At 41.7% G+C, this 19,557-nt stretch overlaps 1 protein-coding gene across 2 annotated transcripts in view; it reads right to left on the bottom strand.

The window, feature by feature from the left end:
- Positions 1-268: 268 nt before the first annotated feature.
- The window catches only part of LOC308466992 (LON peptidase N-terminal domain and RING finger protein 1-like), a 32,444-nt gene continuing 13,155 nt past the window's right edge, over positions 269-19,557 (bottom strand). For both annotated transcript variants that reach the window (XM_080988403.1, XM_080988402.1), the window contains exons 2-12: positions 19,191-19,309; positions 15,390-15,512; positions 14,159-14,293; positions 13,604-13,730; positions 11,999-12,107; positions 9,405-9,519; positions 6,611-6,732; positions 5,472-5,630; positions 5,118-5,280; positions 4,333-4,479; positions 269-1,424 (exon numbers count right to left, since the gene is read on the bottom strand). In XM_080988403.1, coding sequence (XP_080844529.1) covers positions 1,260-1,424; positions 4,333-4,479; positions 5,118-5,280; positions 5,472-5,630; positions 6,611-6,732; positions 9,405-9,519; positions 11,999-12,107; positions 13,604-13,730; positions 14,159-14,293; positions 15,390-15,512; positions 19,191-19,309 — 1,484 coding nt within the window. In that variant the 3' untranslated portion in view covers positions 269-1,259. The remainder of the gene's footprint in view (positions 1,425-4,332; positions 4,480-5,117; positions 5,281-5,471; positions 5,631-6,610; positions 6,733-9,404; positions 9,520-11,998; positions 12,108-13,603; positions 13,731-14,158; positions 14,294-15,389; positions 15,513-19,190; positions 19,310-19,557) is intronic.

The raw sequence follows: 19,557 nt of genomic DNA on the forward strand, positions 1-19,557 counted from the left end.
GGCAGTGCAACAGAGCTGAAGCCTTAGCCTTGTTGGTTGATGCTCTCAAATGTAGGGTGATTCTTGGCCAATACATGTTAGACCACAGCAACTGTTTTAGCTCTTTGCTCCATTCCGTAGAAGTGATTTCCAGAATTTAAATTTTCTTCTTCAAATCTCTCTGCAGTCATCTTTTAGAAGTTACATTGTTTTATTCATGAACAGCCTTTCCCTAATTATACCGCTTTGGAGTGTTACTTCCACATTATGTAGAAGTAGTTGGGGGGGGTTATCACATGACTACAGCAGGGGTGGGGAATCTTTGGCTATTGTTGCTAATATTCCCTGACCATTGGCCACACTAGCTACAGTTAATGGGACTTCCAGTCCAATTACATTGGGAGGTCCACAATTTCTCTATCCCTGGCTATACCCTTGTTCTCCACAGTTTTCTTCTCTTCACAATGTCTTAAGGGCCAAGCCACACATGACTCCTGTGGTGTATTCTCCCACAGAATTTTTCTTTAGTTAAAATGCAGCTAGCAGGGTTAAGGGGTGCAATTTGAATTGAGGCTGAGGTGCAAGGGAGAGGCTTTAACCCTTTGCTCCTGCATTGTGGCCTTGAGGAAAGTCGCTCCCTTCTGAGGTAACAACCGAAGAAAAGAAAAGAAAATACAGATACCTGTATTGATCCTGTCTTTCTCTATCCTACTCTGTAACTTCAAGCAGATTGCTTAAGTTGAAGAAATGGCACAATATACACAATATACATTTTGTAGAGCTTTGAATAATTGTACACAAGCATCATTAAATGACATAAGAGGACAAAGCCCAGGAAGTCCTAGCATTCGTGGTGGGGTTTTGGTTTTTGCTTTCAAGGGATGTAGTTGCTCAGAAGTTTCTTCACTTAGCACAATGGTAGTCAGGTTTCTTGGACAGATTTCACATCTAGATCACTGCATTCTTTTAGACCCAACAAGGCCAACTGAAAGTCTTTCAAGGGATATTTCCTGTGGACGGTACATCTTTGCTATTGAATCTTGCTACTATTGCACAACAGTTTCAGTTATCTGGTTCATGGCCTATTGCTGGTCAGTTCTACAATGAAAAGAAGTAACTGAAACACACAGAAGAAATAAAGAAATAGAAGAACAGGTTAAGGCTTTACCCCAACCCCAGAAAGAAAACTGGTAGGTGAATACAGCAAAAACCCACTTTGTTTCTGCATATATATATATATGCATACGCACACAACTTCTCTTGGGAATGAGGCTTGAGAATTAGCTGTTGTAGTCACGACTTTCCAGAATGACATTCAGAATATGCTTCAGTTGAGTGAGACGAGCCTTCAGGGAGGTCTCAGAAAAGATCGTCAATTTGCGGGTCAAGTCAAGGGGCAAGATGGAGATAAGCCACCAACACCAAACTGGTCCATCTGGAGATGCCTTGTGAGAAAACAAGGGAAAATACATTAACTCGTTGTGCTAGGGGTTCCATATCACTTCATGGAGGAATCAGTTATGGCCTGTTCTGTTGCAGTAACTGAGGGCAACGAATCTGGCAACACCAAGGTATGTTAAGTAGCATAAAGGGATTGTTCCTTCTTTGGCTAATTAGTCTGCATTCCCCACCTGCAACAGTGATGGCTGATGTATGCATCTTGTCTTGTTTATTATGTTACTAAGCTGTAAGCCCACCACATGAGCTTCTGACATAAATTTCTTAAATAAATAGAATCCTTCAATTAATTTTATGATATTACTCTTCAGAAACATACAGCTGTTGTTTCTGTGCTTTTTATCTTTGTTCCGTTCTTACGCCTTTACAATGTAAGCATATCACAGGTTGTATGCTGCTCTGGGAGTACTATATTGAAAGGTTGCCTAGAAAATATCTAAATAAGAACAGTAAGGGGGAACATAACGTCAGGAACCAAACCAAAAATAACAACAGGAACCAAACCAAATGTGCCCCTTCCCCACTTAAGATCAGGATAAGGGCTGAGAACTCCTGAGAATAGGAAAGAGTTCCTTCTTTCAGAGCTGTAATTCCTACTTCCATATTGCTTCAGAATAAAGATATGCAGGTTTTGTGCTGTTCAGCAAGATAATAATTCCTGTACTTTAATTAATTAACCAACCAACTGGGTAGAATTTGACAAAAGAATCTACCCAAATTAACAGGCTTCTTCACATGCTATACTGAATGAAGGAACAAACTGTTTCTACATATGTACAAGTGTTTGTATGAAAAAATATGCAAGTTGATTGGTACAGCTCACCTATTTGTGTACACAGGTACATAGATTGTGCACTCATTTAATAAGAAGAACTAGCAGTGCAAAGAAGCCCACCCATTACCACCATGAATTAGAAAATAGCTGCAGGACTGATTTGGAAAGTCCTTCACTTCCAGGATTTTTAAAAATACATCAGGTAGTAAATCCTTCTACAGACTTCTCTTCTTGCCTCTGCTGCACAGCCCAAGATGAAGCATCTTGTGGAAAATGCATGAATAGGGATGACAGTGTATTGGTTCCATGGATATGGAAACAGAAGCCCTCCAACGACTGTCCATTGACCAAATATTAAGTACCCTTTCTCTAGGAAATCACACAACCAATACTGCAATCTGCATTTCCCATCAAAAGAATTAAAGTTTACTTTCATGGGAAATATGCATTAAAAGTTCATATTTAATGGATGTATTGCATTTAAAAAGTTTACTTTTTAAAACTTTGCATGAACTTAAACAGTGAACAATCTTAAACTGCTTAGCACCCAATTTACTTGACATACTAAAAAAAAAACTAGTAACAAAACAATGAACCACATGCTCAAAAAAGAAAATACCATAATAGTTCCTTTTTCCTATTCCTTTTTTGTAATTTAAAAAACCTGCTTAGTTCCCAGGCAATAAATTTAGGCAATGTCTCTTGGGAAGCCATAAGAAAAGCTTGTAAATAGACCCATTTATCTATTTAGCAGTGTGCACATATTTTAAACATATGCTCTAGAAATAAATTTGGGAAAGAAAACAAATATTTCGATTCATCCCATGTCCCTTGAGAGACCAATGCAAGAGCTTAGTTTTCTGTAAAATTGTTCTTGGCTGATCAAATATGCCTGAAGATTACATATTGTGGTCTAAAGTTCAAGGTTGGGGTCAAAGGTTATGGTACTTTAGTGGCCTTGGGTAGCAAGTTAACAAATGGACCAAATTTTCCATTCCCACAGTTAAGGTACATAGAGCAAAGCATCAATTTATCCATAGTGGCAGGCTGCTCTGAAAATCTTATGATGTAAAGCTGGGACTGATGGAAGTTGTGGTTCAACAACACCTGGAGGACCACAGTGGGAAAGGCTGATGTAAAGGAACTGGAGGAGCTGTTTGGTGCTTTAATATATAGCCAAGTCTTATTTGGTATACAAACAGAAATACAACACTTGATCACGCTGGATCAAGTCTTATATTTGCCTCATTCCTTCACTATTATTGCGTTCTTTCCCCACACAATTTAGCCAAGATTGGCAGGTGCCTGTAGAGATTGGCTACTGGTCTTTGAGACAGTCCACTGATCTCAGTAAGGCTATTTCTTAACTTCCTGCATCTCGGCAAGCCAGCAAGAAGATGGAACAGATTAATCACAGGATGCAATTAATCGCACTGTTCCTGAGCTCTTTCAAAACAAGGCTGTTGCTAAACTTGGCAGCAGGCCATTTGCATCGCCATAGGCACAGCCAGTTCAACAGTGTGAAAAGCATAACATTAACAATGGCCTGGGCTATTAGTATCCCCGTTAGGCTGAGTCAACGAACTGTCACTTCACTAAAGGGGAGTTTGAGATGAGGGGCCAAAACCAACACAACTCCATGAACTGCGGTAATTTTTTTCAATGCTTTTAAAACTAGCCTTGTAGTAATGCAAGTCAATGCTGCTTTTATCCACGAGTGCCATGCATCTACTGGTTCCTCACCTTATTATGTTATCTAATAAATGGCCCACGCATCTTGTATGTAGAATCCTGTGAGCATTTTGCCCATTGGGAAGGCAGCTAGGCCAGTGCAAACCTACAGTGTATATGCTCTATTAGGCTCTTAGGGTGGGCTTGCAGGAAATAGGATGCATGCCAGTGCAAGTCACTCTGCACATTGTTGAAGCATCCAGATCTAACAAGACTGGATCTCCCATGATTTTTCAGCAAAAAGAGAAACAGAATGGGATGCGAGAGTGTCTGTATCATTAGGTACTTTTCTCCTATTCTGACCCTTCCCTCTGTTTCACTAGTACATTGTGCTTTTGAATCTGGACAGCTCCCATTTCTAGGAGCCTGGAGAGAGAAAGCGCCAATACCTGTATATCTTCCTCTTTCTCAGGAAGAGGTCCATGGTGCATCAAAAGCTGTCTGAAGGTGGTGTCTCCATGTTCATAAAATCTCTGAGTTAGCTGGTATGTGCAGTCATGAAGAATTTGAAGCTCAGCCAGTTCTTCTCCTTCCACCTTTGCAGAGAGAGCAGCAGATGGAAGAACAAAAGAAGTGGAGGTGATGGAGAAGGGGAAGGGGAAGGATAAGAAGGGCGGAAAGAGGGAGAAAAGCTCTGTACGAACAACAAGGCCTTGATTTAAAGGGATGTCAACTAAAGCTTTAGGTAACTAATTGGCAGTGGGCAAATTTTAGCTGGTGAAGCTGAGAGTTAATGCCATGCTTTCTTCTCTCCTTTTTAAGGTTATTTTGGTTTTCAAAGATGTCTCCTATTATCCGCACTGAATGGTGGCCTTTCCTTGTAACAATAAATTTGCTCTCCCACATCCATCAGTATCCTAAAAGGGCACATTTGTGTGTCTGAAATTTTAATTTGATTAATCAGTTGAAAGGCAGATTAACACATCAGCTCAAGTTCCTTAATTGGAACCTACTAGTTTTGCATTTCTCCTGCACAGAACTTTCAATCAACAAAGTGCACCTGTCACTGCAATGATTTAGTAACTCAGTAAGATGAATGCCTGCCACATACACCCCATCACCAAAGCTGGCACATAAGTTATACGGCCAATGGAGGAGACGCCACTTTATTGCCTCTGTCCTATTCCGTGTTATGATTACTGTAGCCATAAGCTACATGGGACACCTTACTCACCTTCTCATCATCCAGATACTCAATATCTGCAGTGTGGTAGCCATCTCTATGCCCACGTCTCAAAACATGGAACCTCCGTCTGCCTATGGTATCCACTAAAGAGCGTCCGTCAGGTAGAAATGCTATCTTCTGAATCTCCAGCATGCAGCCATAATCAGCAAAACTGAAGAGAAGGAAACCAATATTGAGATGGTTTCATAGAATAAAAGAATTGTAAAATTGTAGAGTCGGAAGGGACCTTAGGGTCATCTAGTCCAACTCCTTGCAATACAGGAATCTCAACTAAAGTTCAATAGAGGAACAAAGGGATTAGAGAGATCAGCGCCACTCTGCCAGGATCTCTCTGCCACTTACCTCTTCCCATTCTCATACATACACATGCCAAACATCTTTGTGCCAGTTTCCTGACACCTTCGCATCATGAGGCGGTAGCGAGGCTCAAACACATGAAGGGGACACACAATGCCTGGAAAGGACATTGTGCACACAAAGATTGGGATATTCTTAGTCAAGCTGCAGAAGGAAGGAGAAAGAAGCATAATTACATGCTCTCAGTGTGGCTAAAATAAATTCTACTTGTGCGTGTGCACATGTGAATAATTCGCTAAATTGGAGCTCTCCAGATGTTTCAGGCAACAATTCCCATCAGGAATGATGGGAGTTGTAGTCCAAAACATCTGGAGAGTGCCAAATTGGTGTATGTTCCACATGTAAAGTTATACCACTTAGAGATGCGGCACAAGCTCTCTCACACAAAATGAATCTAGGCAGCTGTGAAAGGCAGTCATTGCCAAAGGAATGGGGAAGACTGATCCTCTCCCTTACTCTTCACTTCCATGTCCTTTTCACACCTTTCACATTTTCTGGGGTCTAGTTGCCCTGGCAGGGCCCACTGGAACTGCTACCTATCTTATCTGATTCCTGAGACACTAGGCCCTCATGAAGCATTGCTGCCAGAGCCCAACACTGCTTGAGGCCCCAAGCACTGCTACAGCCATGGAGCCACTGCTCTCCCATATCCTCCTCCTGCTAAATGGGCCTATCCAGCAGCAGAAGACAGTTCAGACTCTGATACAGAAGAACAGGCTGGAGAGGTGTGGGGCCAGGAGGCAGAGAGACAGGACACTGAAGAAGCCCAGGAGACTCCAGCTCCACACAACTCCCCTTGATCTCCTAGGACTTGCGGGGAAATGAAGCAGGCTGAGCAGAAATCAGTTGTGTGCAGGTGAAGTATGAGACTGCTTAGGAAAGACCCTGGGAGAGAGGAGCATTAGTGGACACTGGGAAAGTGGGGTCCTTCAGTCCTCATCCCTGCCTCAATTGGGAAAGACCTGCAGAGAAGGGTGGCTGGGAGTACTAGGCCAGAGTGCTTCCGTTTCACTTTGAATGAAGACTTAACTTTACTGACTTCTGGAGATCTGTCGTTTTATTGCTCACCTACACCAGACCTGAGCCCTGACACTACAAAACAGAAAGCAAAAGTCTCTGTTTACTTTGAAAGTTCTGCCATTTCAGCCTGGTGGACGCGTTTCCTGTCTGCAAGTTGTAAAGGGAAGACAGCCATCATGAGCTCCTCCAGCAGAAGAGTGGTGTTGTATTTTCCAGCTCTCAGGTACTGGAAGAAACCATAACATCGTAAGAAAAGTCCTGCTGGATCACGGCAAAGGCCCATTTAGTCCAGCATCCAGCTCTCACAGGGGCTAACCAGATGCCTATGGCAAGCCCAGGAAGAGGACCTGGCTTTAATCCCACTCTCCCCACATCTGATTCCCAAAGGCATCACTTTCATTTTATGAGGAAGAAAAATCATTATGGCATGTATTAAGGATTCACCATTTCAAGTAGCCTTTCCCAACCTTGGGTCCCTAGATGTCCATGGACAGGAACTACCATCATCCCTGACCATTGGCCATACTGGCTGGGGATGATGGGTGAAACAAGGCTGGGGAAGGCTTCTTTTTTGAGAGGTATAGGTCCTTGTGCATTTTTCTAGACAACAGAATGGTTTTTCTTTTCTTTTTTTTAACAGAATGTAATTATCTAGTTTTGACAGCCAAGACCACAAATCAGATACATCCCAACACCAGAAACCGAATTCCAGGTTAGCATGTTTTCAAACAAAAATCTACAGGGCTTCCAAACACAATTTGTTTTTTTGTTTTTTTAATGATTTTTATTAAGATTTCAGTAAAAGATTAAACAGAAAAACATAAAAAATTTGAAGGAGAAAGGCATGTGCCTTTTTCATGTTTGATATTGCCGCTATTTGAGATCAGTTCCCTCTTATTATAAGAGTCTATGTTGTGCTACCTAGAATTAAAAAAAAAAAACTTAGAGTCAACACACATCACAGCCTTCTTTCTTCTTGTTTTCATGATGAACAAACCAGTATCTACTATCAGGAGAGCCTCACCCAAGTGAGGCAGAGTTGCAGCAATAACCTCCTGGCACTGTATATCACTATAAAGACCATTTATAGAGATATTGTAAAACTAAGGAATGTCAGAAAAATGTTGGAATGAAATTATATGGCTTTAGTAGAAATGTCATAAGGAATCAGGTATAAATAGATTAATAGAAAATTAAAGGAAAAGTATGGTAAGAATGTGTTAAGATAATTATAGAACAGAAAACAGAGTAAGATGGAAAGGATTTGCTGAAACAAATAATAGAAGTGGAATACAAAAAGGGAGGTGGGAGGAGGTCGCTGGAAATAAGTGAATGAAATATAAGATATTGAAAATGTTTGAGGTGATTTTAAATTGTTTTTGCTTGTTTTTATTTGTTTTTTTTTAGTTTCTGTAGCGTTTTTGTATTGTATTTGCATTGTTTTTTCATTTTTTCTTTTTTTGTTTGTGTTGGAAATGTTAAAAAAGTAATAAATATCATTTTTTTTTAAAAAAAAAGAAAAACCTCCTGGCACTGCCACTTACTGGGAGGGGCAAAGTGGTGGAAAGGTCAGGGCTGCATGACTACAGCAGCAGAGCAAATCTGACATGGATATCAACCCACCCCTCCTAGTAAACAGCAGTGGCGCTGCTGCCAAGAGGCTAGTGCTGTGGTTCCAGCCCACAGGGTGAGCTGCTCCTGTCTATGTGTAAGTCTAGAAAGCACAAAACTCAGGTAGAAGAAGGAGAGAATATAGAAACTGAGGTGTGGGAGCATTTACTCTGTGGAATTAAATCAGGGCAAGGCTGTAGCTCAGGGCCAAAGCATCTGCAATCCCCAGAATCTCCAGGTAGGAGAGACTACTGCCTGACAACCTAGAGAACCACTGCCAGTCACTGTAGACAATACTGGTCCTGGATAGCTCAGTTGGTTAGAGCGTTGTGCTAATAATGCCAAGGTTGCAGGTTCAATACTTGTATGAGATAACGGAATAGTTCTGCATTGCAGGGGGTTGGACTAGATAATGGGGGTCCCTTCCAACTCTACTCTTCTATGATCAAGGTAGGCAAATGGTCTCACCAGTATAAGGCAGCCTACTTCTGAAGTAATATGACTATGTCTTCCTTAATTGCTTCCTTTAAGCAGGAAATTACAGCTATTGTTCACTCATCATGTCAACCGCTTCTTTTCTTCATGTGAATCCTGTTGCACGGGGGGAGGGACCTCTACCTATGCAGGATATGGCCCACAGAAACCATATCTATAGCATCCATATAATAACTTAAGCTGATGTTTCCAAGGTGGGGGGACGGACTGTATTTGCCTCGTGTCTGTAGATTAGCTTTCCTATTCCATTACTTTGCTACCTGTTCACAGGAGGCCAGTTTGCTTGTGTCTGCTATTGACCCTTCTCCATTATGGGATGTGTTATGTGATTTCCCATTTCAATAATGTCATCTGCTCAGCAATAAACCTGTGGCTCAGAGGACCCTCTTAATTGGAGGCTGAAAGCATTATTTAATCATTTCCACATCTAATGCAAATATAATGTTTCCATTTAATCAACAATTATCTATGCAAGTCATACCTGGCAATATTCAACAAACCCGCATTGATTTAGCACTTGGAGAAGAGCCAAGTACCTTTTGGTCTGATGATCCTAGCAAGAAAGCAGGTGCAGCGATTTCTACCATAGCACTGCACCTGTCATAATTTCACTTAAGTAACATGCTGCTTTTTCTAACAATTATCCAGGTCAACAATGGAATTGAATAAATGCCATCACCTACTCACAGTGATAGAATCTACAAAGAAAAGCTCTAATTCAGGTTAAATTAAACACAAATCCAGACCTTCCTTTTCCTCCATTATGCACACATCCTGCAAGATTTCTCTTACCTCTCTGAGGCTCTGTTTGCAAAGTGGACAGTTGGGTCTATGATCTAGGCAACGCTCCAAGCATTCTTTGCAGAAAGTATGGCCACAAGGTGTGGTCACAGGCTCAAAGAACATTCTGCAGAAAAACCAGGGGAAGAAAGGGAACGTGAAAAATTCAGGTGGCAAGAGAATTCCCAAGCAGCATCACAGACAAGGCTAAGTTGTGTTTTGTTTTTTTAATGTACCAAAAAATATGTCCATTTGCAGAAAGTTTGGTAGTTGAAGCCACATTGCTAATTTTTGATGACTGATATACAGGGACTTATTTCTTAACAATGAAAAATCTCTAGTACAGATCATTACATTGTTATGGGGAAAGGAGTACTGTGTGTTATGCTTCACTGTCTTCCAAGAGTCATGTTTGCACATTGTGTGTGTATGTGCACAAATCCGCTATTTGCTGAAAATCCCAAGCATTTATATAAAACTTGCTTTTTCTTTTTGCCTGATAACATCAAGCAATTCATTTGGGAATAAAGCGCAGCTTATATTCAGGCAGATATGGTATTTGGTGTTTTCCTATTGTATTTTTATGTTGTGAACTGCCTTGAGATCTGCAGATGAAGGGCGGTCTACTAATTTAATGAATACAGTGCTACCTCGGGTTACAGACGCTTCAGGTTACAGACACTTCAGGTTACAGACTCCGCTAATCCAGAAATAGTACCTTGGGTTAAGAACTTTGCTTCAGGATGAGAACAGAAATCCTGCAGCAGCAGAGGGAGGCCCCATTAGCTAAAGTGGTAAAGGTAAAGGTAAAGGGACCCCTGACCATTAGGTCCGGTCGTGACCGACTCTGGTGTTGCGACGCTCATCTCATGTTACTGGCTGAGGGAGCTGGCGTACAGCTTCCGGGTCATGTGGCCAGCATGACTAAGCCACTTCTGGTGAACCAGAGCAGCGCACGGAAACGCCGTTTACCTTCCCGCTGGAGCGGTACCTATTTATCTACTTGCACTTTGACATGCTTTCGAACTGCTAGGTGGGCAGGAGCAGGAACTGAGCAACGGGAGCGCACCCCATCGCAGGAATTCAAACCACCGACCTTCTGATCGGCAAGTCCTAGGCTCTGTGGTTTAACCCACAGTGCCACCCGCTAAAGTGGTACCTCAGGTTAAAAACAGTTTCAGGTTAAGAACGGACCTCCAGAATGAATTAAGTTCTTAACCCGAGGTACCACTGTAAGTAAAAATGAAATAAATATCACACACTTTAACTGTGACACAGACTGTTCCAGCCACTGGTGCACCCAACAGATCATGCACCTCCTCATTTATGTGGTAAGATGGCAATCCAAGAATGTTCCAAGGTGGCATGGGGTAGCTAACTGAGAAAGGCTTGCTGTCTGTCTGTCCATGGCCTGGTATCAAGCCAACCATGTTTTCAATGTCAATTTTTCAGAAGTTCATAAGGCACAACATCACCCTCATTCATGAGAAGAAATTGCTTTGCTACAAAACAAGGAGAAATAGGCACTGTAGGCCATCACAAGGAGCCACTGATTTTTCATCGACAGCATGTGGCATTTCCCATTGGTCCTTCTTCCATTTTGAAGGAGGCATCACCAAGCCTCACCTCGACTGCATTGGCATGTGGTCATCTCATTTCCCTTAACTAAAGTTTAGGTGGATAAGCCTGGGTGACAAAGTTGCTAATAAGGATATTGCCTAATTACAGGCATAAATCCCCCAGGCCATGAGCCTTTTGGCAAGGCTTGGGAGAATTAAGCTTTTAAATCCTGAGAGAGAAAGAGATCAGCACTGAGGCATCATTCACATCGGTTTCTCCCTGTCATTTCCTTGATGAACAAGGAAAGGAAAGGCTGGAAAAGGTTCATAAAAAAAGGCAGACAAGGTATGTGTTTAATTGGACATCCAAATGAACCCAAATCTCACAATCTCACAAAGCTCCAGCACAGAGCCCAACCTCATACTTCCATACAACTCAGCAAAAGTAGGCAGAGATGCAGGGGATCAGCTTTGCTCAGATCCTCTGTATTTTTATTATTAAATTTCTATATCGCCCTTCATCTAATGATCACAGGGCAGTTTACAGTCTAAAACACTATCTACTGAGAGAAAACAAGATATAAATCTAGAAATAAATAAATAAGGGTTGCTAATTTTATATTATTTTTGTGTCTGTGTTGTTTTATATGAAGTATGTATCCCGACTCAAAATCATGGGTGATAATTCAACTAAGTTTTACTCATAGCAGACCCCCTGAGATTAATGAACATGCTAAAGTTAGGTCCATTTAATGGGTCTACTCTGAATAAAATCTATTTGAGCATTGCCTTATGTATACGGAGGCCATGGTAAGTATTTTAATAAATTGTTAAATAAATGACTATCAACACTTTCATCCGTGATGACGAAAAGCGCTGAATTCTCAAATGCTATTATAAAGTCATTTTCACACCTCCCATTATATATATTGCATTTCACTCTCCGCCTTTCAAGCTTTGGCTAGAATGTGAAGCAGATGACTGATCACAAAGTTCTCACGTCAAAGTGCACAGGTGATCCTTTATCCAGCAACTCTAGAAACTGACCGTATGCAAAGAGAACATTCCAAGTCTGATGTACTCAAGAGATCTGCAAAGTCTGGTTTATGTTCCTGGGTTGACTTGGCTCCTGTTGCCGATGCCCCTTCTTCAAAATCTTTGTTAGTGAAAGAAAAAGCAAGAGAGAAATGTTGAATGCCACACATTACCCCACCTCAAGTCCACAGGGCAGCTTCATCAACTTTGCTTTGCACATGATGATCACAGTCATACTGGAACAACCCATGCCTTTGTACCTCCACAGACCAGTGGTCTCAAGCTACACCTGAGCGACAAGGGAAACTGCATCAATAAATGGTGCCTTCACACCATACATTTTTAGGTAGAAACCTGAGGGTTAAAGTGAATCCCTGCTGAATGTGAACTTAGTGGCAAACCTAGTAACATCATGGGAGTTAGTAGCAAACCTAGTAACTTAGTGGCAAACCTAGTAACATCATGGGAGCGGTTTTTCCAGCTACTCCACCATTTGCCTTTGAAGACTTATAAGAAGCTTCTGCAGGAGAGGGACTGTGAGTAAAATCATGGAAGGAGTGTTTCTAGGACTAAGCTGAAACTGTGAAGCTGCAGGTTGTTATATTTATAGTATTGGAATGTAGTTTTTGGTGTGTTATATTTGATATTGTTTTATTATGTCGTTACGAAATTGGTTTTGGATTGTTTGTTTCAAATGCATTCCTATTTATTTGTTACAACCTACTTTGAGCGTGATTTTTTTGTGTGGAAAAGCTGCCTACAAATAAAAGGAATGAATGCCTCGGTATAATGTGTGAAATGGCCTTTTGGGATTTGCAGAGGCAATCTGCCACCTGACAGCATTTTGCAAACTTGCCCTGCGTAGTGTCTGACATCTCATAATTGCAACACTTAACTCAGGCTTCCTCAACATTGGCCCTCCAGATATTTTTGGCCTACAACTCCCGTGATCCCCAGCTAGCAGGACCAGTGATCAGGGATGATGGGAATTGTAGTCTCAAAACATCTGTAGGGCCGAGGTTGAGGAAGCCTGAGTTAACTTGATGCCCCCTTCCCTGCAACAACACCAAATAGGATGCTGTGTCATCAGACCCAGTCAAGAGGAGCACTGTGGACTATGGAGACAGCCTCCTGGAAGCAGCATCACTGACACCTGCCGTGGTGGGGCAGGGCACAGTGGCAAAAAGGGCAGGGTGGCAAGGGCAGAACCAGTCTGGCCTTCCCACCGATGTGCACAATTACCCTCAGCTCACTGCCATCCTGCCCTGCTCCAAGTAGCACCATCGCTGCCTGGCCAGCTCCATAGCATCACCACACCAGCCACCCCTGAACCCAGTAGTTGCTGCAATCTGGCTCTTTTTCAAGCAAACCAGTGGGAGTGTGTGAGCCCCAGGCAAGGCTAGGGTTAACAATCCAAACACTGCCATACGTTGTGTAGACAGGACCTCTGCTCCTCCATTAAGACCTTGCACCCTAATATAAGCTATAAAAATTGACTAGTGCAGTTTAGAGAATAGTGGTTAAGATACCATACTCCCATGAAGATTTAAGTAGCCACCTTTTGTTTTCCCCAGGTAATACTGACTTCTAAACATTGTTTTTTATATATATCCTTACCCCTTTCCTTCTCTGCTGGAAAACCTGAATTGGACTTCTTCCTCAACCATTCTGGTATGGAAAGTGCTGCTTGGCTGTGATCAGAAGCATCTTCTCCCAGCCAAACTTCCTTTCTTCCCTTCAAATCCTATTTCATAAAGAAAAGCATCCTCTTAAACACCTCCTTTCCAGAGCAGACCAAGCAAAAAGACTACAGGTGAAGAAAGACACGAAAAGACAGTTGTAGTCTGCAAAGCACATACATGCAAACCTCACATTTCTTGACTAACGTTTTGCTTTATTGAAATCTAAAGTTGTTGTCTGCAACAACAGTTGCCTACTTCTTTCCACTATTATTAAGACCCTCAGTTCTCCAAAAAGGTAGAATCTCATTCAAGAGGCAGATTTAGAACACAGGAATAAAATTTCCAAGAGCAAATTACTAAAACACAGTATGTATGCTGGTTAGGTGGTCTATATGATGTGCACACCCATCCAAAGTGATATTCAAATGCATACCTCCCTTTCATGCTGCTGCTAGCCTTGTAATTGGTACTGCCACTCCATGTTGCTTACCTGCAGGGGTTCTCCTTCAAAAGACACAAGGGCAGTTAGCTCTTTCCGTGAATTAGACCCTTTCAAGTTCTGACTGGCATCACTCTTCAGCTCCATAACAGTGCCTGGAAGAGGGGAGGCATCATTCGCGAGAATCTGGCAAGAAGAAGAAAACAGGTTACTATATTTCTGAAAGGAAAAGAAACTTCAAGGTAGAACTTGCTTTTAAATACCATTATCTCTCTTACTAAGAGTTTCTTAAGTCAAAAATTGCTAAGCTAGCTAAATGCAAATTAAAATAGTCTTTGATGCCACAACTAAAACAAGACTTCAAGCCAGTTTGTTTACCGTTTTTCTTTTAGTCTTTCCCTTTCACTGGACAGAAAAACTCTTTCCTGTAGCTCCAAAAAATCAATAACAACATGCCTTTAAAAATATGCATGCAATGAGACTAGATGCAAAGGCAGAAGCTTATACTTATATCACAATGCATTAACTAATATATTTGACTGTAGTACTATAGTTAAAGAACCCACCTGAAATCAAATTATTGGAGGATTTCCACTCCAGGAACTAAAGTCCCCTGTCAGCATAAATGGTGTACTGTTCTGAAATGCAAACAGTCACACTACCTCACCAGAGTGTTTTACTCCTAACCCATAATAATGGCAGGAGCTAAACTGTTTTAAACAGTATGACAGATGCTCACAGCACCTGTTGCCTAGTACACTCTTAACACCTAGCAATACTAATGTCTGGTTCATTTGAGCCTGCCGTTATTGAAATATTTCCGTTCAAAGCTGTGATTATATTAAAAGGTCCTGTAGCATTATTTCATGCTCAAGCCATCAAAGGGAGGGAAGTTTGCAGTGTAAACATGGAAGCGCCAGTTTAGCTTTGGTTTTGCGGCCAATCAAAATGAATACTCCATCTTTTGTTTTTGAGCAGTCCATGTAGGCACAAACATGAGGCTGCAATGCTGCATGATCAAACAGATGAAGAATCTCATGTTATTTTGCTGGGAGGCAATAAAGTGTCAGACATGGCAACACTAACAATTCTTTATACCCAAAATTTAAGCTGAAGCTAATTCAAATGGCCATTGTGCATTTTAACAGTGTTGTCTAGGTAAACTGTAATATACATATGTGTGTGTGTGTGTGTATTACACACACACATTTTATGTTTTACAAGCCACATTGAGAAAGTTTTACCTTAAAGGAACATAAAATTATTTAAAATAAACAAATACCTTTTCTGTTTCGTATTGAGCAGCATGAAAATTGGGATTCAGCGTGAGGCAATGTTGGAACTGCAGCAGGGCCTCAGATTGCTTCCCCATTTCCAGGAGGACCTTTCCCTTCCTAAAGAAGACCTGCAAAGAAGCAGACAACATAGAATTTTAATTTAAAGCCTTCAGACTTCCTGAACCTCCATATTCTTCTCTTAGTGTGCTGCTTTTGGCATAATTCAGAAGGCACCAGTCCACTTCCCAGCATCTCCAAGTCAGGCCTGGGAACTGGAGACCTTCTGTCAGACAGTGCAGACAGCACTGCATGTGATGGAACAATGGTCTAAAATAAGACAGTATGCTATGTTCCTAACAGTGACTGGGAATTATTTATGATTCACATGCTAACCAAGATACATCAGTACAAAAATCATACTTGTGATGCTGTTGAAGCCTGTTGAATACAGTAAGGGAAACCTGGAATTTATTTGTTTCTTCATTTATTATATTTCTATGCCGCCCTTCCTCCCAAAGCAGCAATAGTTGAACAAGCTGTCAATCACAAAACTACTTTTAGCCCTTTGGGGTATAACATCCGGCATGAAGATTGCTGGACTTATTTGGCCGTAATTTGGTAGGATTTATCCACTAAAGAGTGGCTATTATGCTTGCAAACTTCATCCACTTCTGTCAAAATGGAACAAAATTTGTAGCTTTGTTATTATTATTTCCCAATAGTGATTGGGGAAAACAAAGTAGGCTCAAGGCCCCAAGTTGAATTAGGCGGTCTTCAGATTGGTGCAGCCTGAATCAAAGATAAAATTTTAGTCTGAACCTAATCTTGTGGCTGCTGTACACCCCCACCTCCTCAAAGCAAAAGCCAAATAATCTTATTGAAGCAATGCATTTCCTTGTCCTGTTTGGACTTAGATTTTTGCTTAGTCCAAACGTATACATATTCTGCATATTATAAATTTGTTTTAAGTGTTTGTGAGTCACTATTCCTAGAAATGTCTCCAAATCAACGGATAGTCAAATGAAAAGCTGGAATTAATGTGGTAGACAAATAAAACAGAGATGAACAGCGAACAAAATAAACAAAACAGGAGTCAGGAGACCCAATAGAACAGCAGGAGTGTAAAGCTATTTAAAGTCTTAGTGATTTTAAAAAGCGCAGTTTGTAAACGTAACGCTGGATCTCTCAGGCTCATGTCTAAATAATGGTAGTATTGGTGCCACATAAATCTATCTAGGAAAGATAGTTCAATGACAGGATGCCACCACTGAAAAGGCTGTGTGGTCAGCCATGGTACCTATGGTTGGTTTTCTGAAGCCAGCAGGGCAGACTCATATGGGAAAAGGCAATTCTACTTCCAGACCATTTTAATTCTTATCAACTTTTACAAGCCTTGTCACCCATTCCGAGACCATGGAAAATCTCACCTACCCCCAACCAACAGATGAATTATTTTACTCTAATGCCATTTCACGCTAATCGTTGCTTTTCTCTGAAAGTAGTCCTGATGCTTCTGATCTGTGTATTGTTTCAATTAAAGAAACAGAACACCTTTACCTGGTCAGCTTCATCAGTTCAGCTCACCACCGCAACTTGTGCTCACTGCAGGAATTCCAGCCTCTTCATAGCTTCTGCCTTATTAATTTGCTGGCAGACAAGCTATGAAACTGACTGACTGAATGAATGAAGATTGTGTATGACAGGAAGCCAGACAAGTTCTTGGGGTGGGGTGCTGTTTTTCTTTTAACCCAATAGAGTTGTCTAGGCACACCGAGTTTAACGAGGATTGACAGATGAACCAATTAGCATAATGCAGTGTTTACATTCTATCCTTGAAACCTAATGCTTCATTGACAGATTTGGTTAGTGTGTTTCCGAAGAAGATCTACCCAACAAAGCCGCCAGGAATGTCTACGTTTAGGATTACCAATGAACAGCTGTACCATGGCTACAGGCGATCTGCTGGCAATTCAGAAGTTAGATTCACAGTGCAGCAAGTGAACACATTTGTTTCTGCTCTCCGATGATAGACCTGTGCTATCTGTTTTCTCCTGGCAATTTGAAGACAATAAGAATTTCCTGGACGATCTATCTAACCCTTCTTGATACATTGGGTTTAGCACAAAGATGGGGAAGCAGGATCTGGCTAATGGGCCAGATCCAAAACTTCCTCATCCCCTGTGGGCTACTTTGACAAACAAACAGCTCCACCCATCTGTCAGATCGCATGAAGTCACATGATATCAGGTGATTCAAAGAAAGAATTAGCATTGCACACTGCGTGCTCCAAATTATTCGCCGTAGCTTCAGTTCAAGTTGGGCTGCAAAGGGGAAAATCTGTAGCATATACAGAGTACAGAGGTTGTTGTTGTTGTTGTTTTATATGCCTGTTGTCTTTGTCCATGGAGTTTTCTTGGCAGGGATACTGGAGTGGCTTGCCGGTTCCTGCTCCAGGTGGATCACGTTTGGTCAAAACTCTCCACTATGACCAGTCTATCTTGGGTGGCCCTGCACGGCATAGCTCGTAGCTTCTCTGAGTTATTCAAGCCCCTTCGCCACGGCAAGGCAGTGATCCATGAAGGTACAGAGGTACCTTACAGCAATTACACAGATGCCATGTCACAATCATGGATCCAAACGTTTCCTTACAAAAGACACAAGAGAAGCTCTCCATCATCATGGGATGCATGTCTGCTACCTACTCTGGCACAAGCCTATTCTGCAGGAGAGGGGGCAGTTATTGGTTTGCATTTACAGTCGTACCTTGGTTTTCGAAAAGCCTAGTTCTTGAAAGTTTTGGCTCCCAAACGCCATAAACCCGAAGTGACTGTTCTGGTTTTCGAACTATTTTTGGAAACAGAATGTCCGATGGGGATTCTGCAGCCAATCAGAAGCTGCGCTTTGGTTTCCGAACATTTTAGAAGTCAAACGGATTTCCAGAACAGATTCCATTCAACTTCCAAGGTACGACTGTATATGTTCTTGTTTCTATCATGTATTTTATGTTGTGAACCACCCTGAGAGCTATAGATGGGATGTATACTAATAGTAATAATACTTTATAGAACGATAGTCAAATACCATTCTCAAAAATCAGTGCTCCAATTGATGAGGTTTTCAGCCATCTAACATATGACCATGTATACTTCCGGGGAAAGAGAAATAACCAGAGACGTTGTCAAAGCAAATTTGCATATACAAACATCAAACAGTACAACGGATCTTTTAAGGATGCCATTTCATGGGGCTTAGATGCTCAAGAGGGGTTTTGTGTTTGGGTGGTTGTTGTAGTTGTTTGTTATAGACTGAAATGCCGCTCCTCTTCTCTGGCACCCAATAATTCAAGCACCATAAAATATTCTGGTAACACTTTCTTAAGTTTACTGTCTGTCTACCAAATTTTGACAGTAACAGTGCACTGGGAGGCAATTTTGGCGGCTGTCCCTCAGGTACAGAATGCCTTCCTTCCAAAACCTCACCAGAGTTTGTGAATATTCCAGAAGTAGTAAGGAATTCATCTTTTTTGGCTTTCGGTAGCCAGGGAGGAAGGGAGAGAGGAGGAGGAGGAGGAGGATCATTTGAAGCATTCTAATAAGCTTAGTAGATTCAACATCATTAAGGCTGGCAACTTGGCAAAGAGTTGCCCATTAATTAACTGCTCCCTTTTCACCTGATTGCAGGGCTACAGTATCTCACTGCACACTCAGCCTATTACAGAACACAGTTCCATCACATTCATGGATTGCCTGTGAGCAAATACAGATGCTTGTCCGGGACAAAAACATCAAACTGCACATTCAACTCACCTCACTCTCTTCTGGCTTTTGCCTGCACAGCACCTCCAAATCCTCCAGGGCATCTGGGTATTGCTGCAAAGCCACATACACCTCCGATCGGCATAGTCTCAGCATAAGATCATCAGGAGCTACAGGCAAAAGCAGGACACTTCAGAACTGTTGCTAGCAAAGCAGTAGTCAAGGTAAATCCTTGTGCCAGAAGTTGGGGACCTGGGATCCGTTTGGACTCCCAACTGCCATCAGCCCTTGCCAATGGGAGATATAGTCCAGAAATATCTGGGGAGCCACCTGCTCCACAAATTCTTGCACTCCCAAGCAGGGTGGATTTGATTTAAATCAAATTGACTTAAATCACGATTTAAATCACTACTGAGTA

The sequence above is a fragment of the Podarcis pityusensis genome (assembly GCF_964106645.2).
Source record: "Podarcis pityusensis genome assembly, chromosome: 2".
Lineage (NCBI taxonomy): Eukaryota > Metazoa > Chordata > Lepidosauria > Squamata > Lacertidae > Podarcis > Podarcis pityusensis.